The sequence below is a fragment of the Calliphora vicina genome, chromosome 3 (assembly GCF_958450345.1).
Source record: "Calliphora vicina chromosome 3, idCalVici1.1, whole genome shotgun sequence".
NCBI classification, from domain to species: Eukaryota; Metazoa; Arthropoda; class Insecta; order Diptera; family Calliphoridae; genus Calliphora; species Calliphora vicina.
Window position 1 is genome coordinate 51,841,926 of NC_088782.1, and position 9,051 is coordinate 51,850,976.

The window sequence follows — 9,051 nt, forward strand, 5'->3', positions numbered from 1 at the left end:
GATATGCTATTTGGATTCCTTTCAAAATTAATAGTTAAATTAAAATTATATTATTGCTGCTATAGCATTACCCTGAGGATGAATATTATTTAATTACAGTACAATCATAAATATGACACATCTAAAAATTTTGTGTGAATCGTTTTATAATTGACCATAAGGCCCATTTCTAAAACTTATTTTAAGGAGCATAAAACTCCTAAAAGTGTTGGTATCCAGACAAAATTCAACACAAATAAGTTTCATGACGATCGGTACATAATTGGTCATAGCTGTCCACTTCTGAAAATCACTCACGAAAAAAAATTAGATATTAAAATATTACTTCTTTCAACATGACTACACACAATTTAAATAATATGTGTTATAATTTTGAAATATTTAAAATGAGTAAATTAAATGTATAATACGTTAAAAGTTTTAGTATTGCAAGGCCTTTGGCATTTTTTGAACTGAACACTACTAAATACGTACACATTTACTTGACTAAACTAAAAATTTAAGATAATTCTGTCTTCATAATTAATAAATAATTTTATTATTTTGGATTAACATAGTTTTTTTGTTAGTTTTTTGTTAATTTGTTCTTAAAAATACATATTCAAAAAACCTACCAAAATGCGACAAAAATCGGAACAAACCAACCAAACTACCAAAAGTCAATTTGTTAACTTAAATCTATCAATTTTGGTCCAATTGGACCAAAGCGGCAACGCTGCTCTTAACGATTTTTAAATTAATAAAAACTCTCTTAAAATAACACAATTTGTTTAAGAGAATTAAACTCTTTAGAAATGTGTATTTCTCTTTCTAAATTATATACTTGTTGTCTTGATTGTGAATTTCAAAGAGTTACCGCGAAGTATTTATTTTAACTTATACAATAGTTTGACGTATAAAAATGGTATTAAAAGAAACACATTTCATGTCAATGTGTTAAAAGATATTTAATTATTTATAATTTTAAGTGTTAAAGAATTTTCATAGTTATGAAATATTAATGATGTTTTACTAGTATTATCTGTAATTAAAAGATTGATTAAATTATTCATAATCAATTTTTAAATTTATTAAAAAAATATTTCCATAAACAAAATAGTTTTATAAACCTTATAATTAAGACCTTTAAAATATATTTATATGTAAGAAATATGTTGTTAATTTATCAATATCAAAACAATGGTAACACTGTGGTTATCTTTTGTGTTAACACCAGCTGAAAAGTTGTATTTTTCGCTTATTTTCTTGGAATCAGTATTAGATTCGAAGTGTATTAATACGGTTATAATTTTTGTTGTTCTAAATATAATTTGTATTTAGTTTATAACTATTTTATTACTTTCCCTTTATATGTATTTTATTTGATAATCAATTTAAAATAAACTTATAAACAATGCAATCTCTGGAACCGATAAATGTAAGTGTGAGAAATAAACAAGTAAAATATTTAATTGGTAGATAAGAAAAAAAAAGAGTATTGTACAGAGCATAATATTGAAAGAGAATGCGAGAGTACAGTCTAAAAAAAACATAATTTTACTCATATCAGCATGTGGATCCAGCAATAACAAAATATATGGAGTGTTGCCATACAAATTTTACATTACGTCGCTCATCAGAAAATCAAAAATAATATCATTTCCAAATTTAAATCCTCAATTTTGGTTTCACAAATGCATTTTTTTGACTATTTTTTTTAATTTGTTCTTTATTTAAATATATTTGCAATTTTATTCTTTCTAGAAAAAATAAAGAAAAACTGCTAAAAAATTCTATTTCTGTTGTATATTAAAAACAAATTTTTAGCTAATTGTATTTGTATTCTATTTTTTCTAATCCACAGTATAGCGAAGTAAGCATTAAAGTACCCTGGGGTCATATAAGTGGTCGCTGGTATGGCGATCAAATGGAAAGACCTATCCTCGCTCTACATGGCTGGCTAGATAGCTGTGGAACATTTGCAAAGCTAGCTCCCCTAATAGCGCCTTACCGCAGTATACTATGCATTGATTTACCCGGACATGGTCATTCCTCACATTTACCGGTTGGCATGTTGTATCATAACATCGAATTCGTGCGAGTTATTCTACGCATAATGCAAACTTATAAATGGAAAACTGTCAGTTTAATGGGTCATTCAATGGGTGGATCAGTATGTTTCCATTTTGCTGCCTTCTATCCCGATCGCGTTGACATGGTCATCAGTTTAGATATTATCAAAAGCTATTACTGGGAACCACATATGTTTCCCTCAGTTATAAGACATTCTATTGAAAAGGCCCTGAATGATAATGAACGCTTGCTAAGTGATAATCCCTCAGAACCTCCTAGTTATACATTGGCTGAATGTGAACAACTTTTATATGAAGGTTCTTTGGAATCGGTGGAATTGCAAAACTGTAAATATATTTTGGAACGTAATATTGAAAAATCGCAACTATATCCAGATAAATTTTATTTTTCACGTGATGGCCGCATGAAGTATTTAAGTGAAATGAATCCCAATTGGGGTTTATCCCTGGAAATGGCCAAGAGAATTTGTGATCAATTAATGCCTTATTTGGTGATAAAAGGTGGCGAATCAAGAAATATTAGTGCTAAAGCCACAGAATTGGATGTGTTTATGGTGATGCATAATAAGAATTTTGAAAGTCATATATATCCGATGGGCACACATCACTTGCATTTGAATAATCCAAAACCAGTGGCACAATTGATAATAAGTTTTCTGCATAAATTTGATGAAGGAGATAAGAAATTTGAAAGATCTAAACTTTAAGTAAAAGTTATTTACGATAAATTTGGTTATAGCTGGGTTAGAATTAAATGATTGTTGTTACTGTGTTAATTATATAATTATACATATATATTTTTTACAATAAATTATTTAATATTAAAGAAATAAACATAATACGGAATTGATATTCAATTTAGTTGCAGTGACTACAATTCAAAAGATTTATTAATATTTTCTCTCTGCTTCTATCAACTTAATCTGGGACAATTAACTGCACTTTCTCACTTGTTTAAATTTCTTTATTAAACTTGATAATTTTTCTAATTATTTATATTTGAAAAAAATTTATTTAGTAATAACATAATAACCAAAAAAACTTGGCATATGAGGTACCTATTCAGTTCTCTTTTCCCTTTTATTACCCATCACTTTCGTGAGAAGGGTATATATAAGTTTGTCATTCCGTTTGTAATTTCCACAATATAGTTTTCCGACCCTATAAAGTATATATATTCTGGATCCTTATAGATAGCGGAATCGATTAAGCCTTGCCCACCTGTCTGTCTGTTCAAAATTTCCGAAGCCCCCAAATAACTGACATAAACGATTTATACATCATTATCTCCTGTATTTCGGGTCTCCTGTATTTCGGGTTTAAAATTGAGAAAATAGGTCCACACAAATGGCTGAGATATAAGGAAAAAACATGGACAGCCTCGATTTTTGGATTTATGGATATCTAATGAAAGATATTTCTAAGACCATTGCAACGACGTATATAAGACCATAGTAAGTTGGACCTACAATGGGTCAAAATCGGAAAAAAATTTTAAACCGAATTTTTTTTTCACCAAAAGATTTTTTTCCGCTAAATATTAAAAAATAATTTTAAAAACAATTCGAAAAATTTTTTTTCAAAAAAATAAAAAACTAAAAAAAATTGTTGTTTACCTAAAAATATTTAAAATTTTTATTTTGAAGTATAATCTTACTTGTTTATTCTTTCGACGATCTTAATCATTACAAAACCCAGTAAAGTAATCTAGGTCTATTCCTGTCTTTTTATACCCATTTACACCCGTTTGTAATTTCTTCATTTCACATTTAATTAGCGACCTCACAAATTATATTTATTCTGGATCGTTATAAATAGCAGAGTCGTTAAATCGATGTCCGTCTGTCTGTCCGCCTGCATGTTGAAATCGATTTTCCCTAGTCCCCAAATAACTCACATACACGACTCATACATCAATATATCCGCTATAGACACGGTTCGATTTCTATTTAAAATCGAGAAAATCGGCCTACAAAACTCTGAGATTAAGTTCAAAACCAGGAGAACCTGGATTTTTGATCTATATCTGTATTATTAACTTAGTAATATAGACAATTGGATATCTAATGATAGATATTTCAAAAACGTATATAACTCCATAGCAAATCGGACCTACATTGTGTCAAAATCGGGAAAAGTATTTTTTAAATCGATTTTTTTTACAAGAAATTTTGAAGAAAACAATTTTCACAAAATTTAAAAAAAAAATAATTTCGAAATGAAAATTATAACTTTAAAATATTTTTAGGTAAACAAAATTAAAAAAAAATGTTTTACAACTTTTTTTTTAATTTTTATTTCAAACTAGTTGATCCGACATACTTTGTCCTGTCCAAATTAGAAAAAATTTTGTGTTCGATATTGTAAATTTATGAGAAGCTGTTTGAAATGTGTAAATATATTCAGTTTTGGGTTATGTTTGATTTGAAAATATGTACAATGAGTCGTATTGTCTTCTATTTAAATTTTGATTGAATGATCGATATTCAGGTAACCAATTAAAATAAAGAAATACTTTTTTCGATTGCTCTATGATACATGACATTTTTTGTTTTGTTTTTTGGCGCCTAAACAAATAATGCTGATGGTTTTCCGACACGCGAACTGGCGACATATAATTGTCCATGCGAGAAGCATACATTTTCAAGCAATTACTGCCCTTGAGACTTGCTAATTGTCATTGAGATTGCAAGCCGTACTAGAAATTGCAAGCGTTTAAATTCGAATGATATGTCGGTCGGGGACACTCCTATCAAAACGTTTTCTCCTTTAACTTCCTTTAAGTATTGTTTCTTCTAAAACATTATTCATCAGGTTTTTTACTGCAAGTCGGTTGACATTACAATGACGTGGTTGGTTTATGTTTCGTAACATTATGATATCAGTTTCCAGCAAGTTTAAAATCTCGGTTGGATAGTTGACAACATCATCTTGGGAAACAACGGAATTCACTGATTTTTACGTCATCAATTCGACAGCAATTTCACATTGAATCTTAAAATTCAATTCTTCGACATCAATATTTTTCGCAGCCAATACAGCACGTTCACTCAACCAATCATGATTTTTGTAAATTTGTTCAATATTTGGAAACACCTTTCGGATGAGTTCGGATTTTGATTCGGTGAACTGGCAGAAAGCGACTGGAAATTGATAGCAGCCGGTCGAAATGTCAATCGGGATTTTGCAGTTGCCAATGTCCAGCTATTGTTTGGAAAATACTTCACCAGATTGATCGTTCTGCAGCTCGACACGCATGTTCACAGTCAATTTGTGTTTCTTGACGTGTTTCCACAAAACGAACAACTTCAAAAATACATTAAGTTCATCACCTGAAAACAAAATCATCGAATCACCAAACAGGCTTTGATTGTTTCGTAAATCTTGCAACGTTTTGTCTAATGCCTCCCAATTCATCCCAAACTATCAATTTGATTTGCTGCAAAACTTTAGCTTTACTGCAAAATTCATAATTCAGGAGCATTTAAAAAAAGCTGGTCAATGTTGTAGCTGTCGGTCGATCAACTCGTTATAATAGATTCACCTCAGTAAAGTACACTCTTTTGCCAGATGTACGGCTAAATGAACAACAGTTGGATAGCTTTCATTAATGGCAAATGAATAAATACTTCGTTACTGCTAACATAAAGGCCCATTTGAAATTGAGTGACTTCATCGTTGAAATTCTCCGCACTAACTCCAATCACAGCCATGTCACTGCCTGTGGTCACATATTTGCAGGTGTATTTGATAAGTTGGCGTATTAGTGGCCGTGGACACTTTTTCTTTCTGTAAAAAATGTTTGTAGACTGTTGCGAACATTTAAAAATATTAAACAAATCGGTCCAAGCATTCTGCGAAATATCGAAAAAATATGGGTATAAAATTGGGCATGGTCAATTTTTCTTTCAGTAAAAACTTACATTGGACTACTACGAACATTTAAAAAAATATCCAAATCGGTGCAGCCGTTTTCCAATTTTAAAAATGTAAATCAAAAAAAGTGGGCGTGGTCAACTCTTCTATCCGTAGAAACCTAAGTTGGACTATAACGAACATTTCAATAAGAAAAATTGCAAATCGGTGCAGCCGTTCACAACTGATACAAATACCAACGAACGACATTTGATTTTTATTTATATAGATTTTTTTTATTTAAAAATAAAGTTTTTTAATTTTTTGTGAACAAAATTTGACATTTTTTTTTCAAAATTTCTTTTAATTTTTTTTTAAAAAAAAGATAATTTTATATTGGAAAGTGAAAAAATATTTTATTGTTCATAATAGAAAAAAAAAATTTACCAAAAAATTAATTCAAACTTTAATTTTTACTATGCATATTTTCCCGTTTTTTTGCTTATTTAAAATTTTTGTAAACCTATTAAAATTTTCTAAAGAATTGTATTTTTCAAGAAAAATTATATTTGGGAATTTTTGGATTTATTTTAGCTGGGGGACAGCGATAAAAAGTATCTGGCAAAACTACTTTTACTTAACTACATATAAATGATCTCTTGTTTAAGAGAGTATATAATGTTCTCTCTTAATAACACCAAATTATTTGATAAGCAGCAAAAATGGGAATATTTAAATTTCTGTTTCCCATCTTAGCTGCTTATCAAATAATTAGGTGTTTTTAAGAGAGAATATTTTAAACTCTCTTAAACAAGATTAAAAAAGTGAGAATTGTTAACCATATAAAGGCGAAAGTAATTTGTATAATTCTAGTTTTAAGTGGAGTGTATTTAAGATTCGTCAGATCCAGAGAGAATATAGCATTATAACATATTTAAGTTCAAGAATAAAAGATTTGTTTTTAATTTTTATTATTTTACTCATATGCCAAGAATATTCCACGGTCTAAAGGTAACACAATTAAAATCTGTTGTATTTAGTTATATAGAATGTAGTTGCTAGAGAACACGTTCAGTAAAAACACGTTCTCATTCGTACAACTTTAATTGCCAAGATATGTGAAGTTATAATTAAAAGTTTACTTGAAATAAATTGAATAAAAATGAGTTTTAAAACAAAGGTAAAACTAATGAAATAAAACTAAAATTATTTTACAAAAAAGTTATAAGTTTTCTCTCATTTATTTTAGTATGAAGAAATACAAATCCCACTAACTACTGGTATCATTGCAGCTTGCTGGTATGGCAAACGAAATGAAAGACCTATTATGGCCATGCATGGCTGGCAAGACAATGCTGGAACATTTGCTTTACTGGCTCCTGAACTAAGTCAACATGTAGCCATTTTAGCCATTGACTTACCAGGTCATGGTAAATCCAGTCATTTTCCCCAAGGTTTGGTCTATCACACACTTGATTATGTGAGAGTAATTAAAGAAATAATGATCTACTTCAAATGGGCAAAAATATCTCTAATGGGTCACTCTATGTCTTGTGCCATTATTTTTCATTTCACTGCTTTATTTCCCGAATTAGTAGATATGATTGTTAGCATTGATGTCTTGCATACCCGCTACTTTACTTTGGAGCAACAGATACTTACGTTAAATTTTTGCCTGGAAAAATTTCTTACCGATACCGAACATAAACAGAAAATCGACAATAGTGATGCTGAACCTCCCATCTACACATTAGCTGCTTTAGAAAACATAATGCATGAGGGTTCTGGAAAGTCAGTGGACTTGGATAAAGTAAAATTTATCTTAGAGCGTAATATAACACCTTCTAAAAGACAAGCAAATAAATATTTCTTTTCTCGGGATGGCGGTATAAAATATTTGCTTGAGAGCTACACAGAACCCGAATTAACTGCGTCTATGGCCAGGAGAATGCGCAACATCAAGTGGTTGGTTTTAAAAGCCCAACATTCGCATCACATTAATGAACAGAATTCAACAACAGAGAGAGTTTTAAAGATTCTAAAAGAAAATAATCCAGATTTCTTTTTTTACATCATACCTGGAGTGCAGCATCATTGTCATTTAAATAATGTAGAAGAAATGGTAAAATATATTTTACCATTTGTACAAAAATATCGACAAACCGAATTTTTTAATTATGGAGACAAAAGCAAACTGTAATTATAGTATATTGTATAATCCGCAAAGTTTGGAAATAAAGAAATATTAAATATATTTAATGTTTATATCATTTACCACTTAAGCATATTACAATGAGTTCAATTCCCTTGTGGGAATTCTATTTATTTTAGGACCAAATGTACTCAGTACCAGTGTTAAGTTTCTGGCTGACTAAAGCATCACATCTATAAGGAAAAAAAAACCTATAATTCGATGCAATATATCATTATCTATGTGGACAGAAATGGAAAAATTACGATAATCTGCGTTCGGTACAGGTTCCCTGTGATACACAGCGTTATAGAAAAACAAGAAAGTATGGTCGGTCAAGCCCGACCATATAATACCCTACACTAAGTAAAAGAGCCAAAACATTTTCTTTTAAAATTTCAATAATTTATATTTTTGAGTGATTTTCGGAAGTGGGCCTTATATGGGAGCTATGACTAATTATGGACCGCTCACCATGAAATTAGGTCGTGTTATTTATGTCTATATTAAAGTTAAGTATGTTGAATTTTGTGTATATAGCAACATTTTTAAAAGATTTATGCACGTTAAATTGATTTTCGGAAGCGGGTCTATATGGGAGCTATGACTAATTATGAAGCGATCGTAATAAAATTTGGTGAAATGAGTTTTGTATATATAAAACTTATTTGGAGCGAAAATTGTGTAGATACGTATATAAATTAAACATTTATGACCGATAAAGTCCAATTTCGAGAGGACATTTGTATGGGGGCTAGGTGAAATAATGGACCGATTTCAGCCAGTTTAAATAGGATTGGTCCTTGGGCAGAAAAAATTATATGTACCAAATTCTATCAAAATATCTTCAAAATTGCGACCTGTACTCTGCGCACAAGATTTACATGGACAGCCAGCCGAACAGCCAGACGGACGGACGGACATCGTTTAATC

At 30.1% G+C, this 9,051-nt stretch overlaps 2 protein-coding genes across 2 annotated transcripts; both read left to right on the forward strand.

The window, feature by feature from the left end:
• The first annotated feature begins 1,278 nt into the window (after nucleotides 1-1,278).
• LOC135953676 (probable serine hydrolase) lies at nucleotides 1,279-2,846 on the forward strand. Its single transcript, XM_065503646.1, has 2 exons — nucleotides 1,279-1,417; nucleotides 1,844-2,846. Exons 1-2 carry the CDS (start codon nucleotides 1,394-1,396, stop codon nucleotides 2,777-2,779), a joined length of 960 nt encoding a protein of 319 aa, XP_065359718.1. The 5' UTR covers nucleotides 1,279-1,393; the 3' UTR covers nucleotides 2,780-2,846.
• Nucleotides 2,847-6,976: 4,130 nt separating this feature from the next.
• LOC135954225 (probable serine hydrolase) lies at nucleotides 6,977-8,181 on the forward strand. The gene is made up of 2 exons (XM_065504304.1): nucleotides 6,977-7,107; nucleotides 7,177-8,181. Exons 1-2 carry the CDS (start codon nucleotides 7,090-7,092, stop codon nucleotides 8,125-8,127), a joined length of 969 nt encoding a protein of 322 aa, XP_065360376.1. The 5' UTR covers nucleotides 6,977-7,089; the 3' UTR covers nucleotides 8,128-8,181.
• Nucleotides 8,182-9,051: the final 870 nt, after the last annotated feature.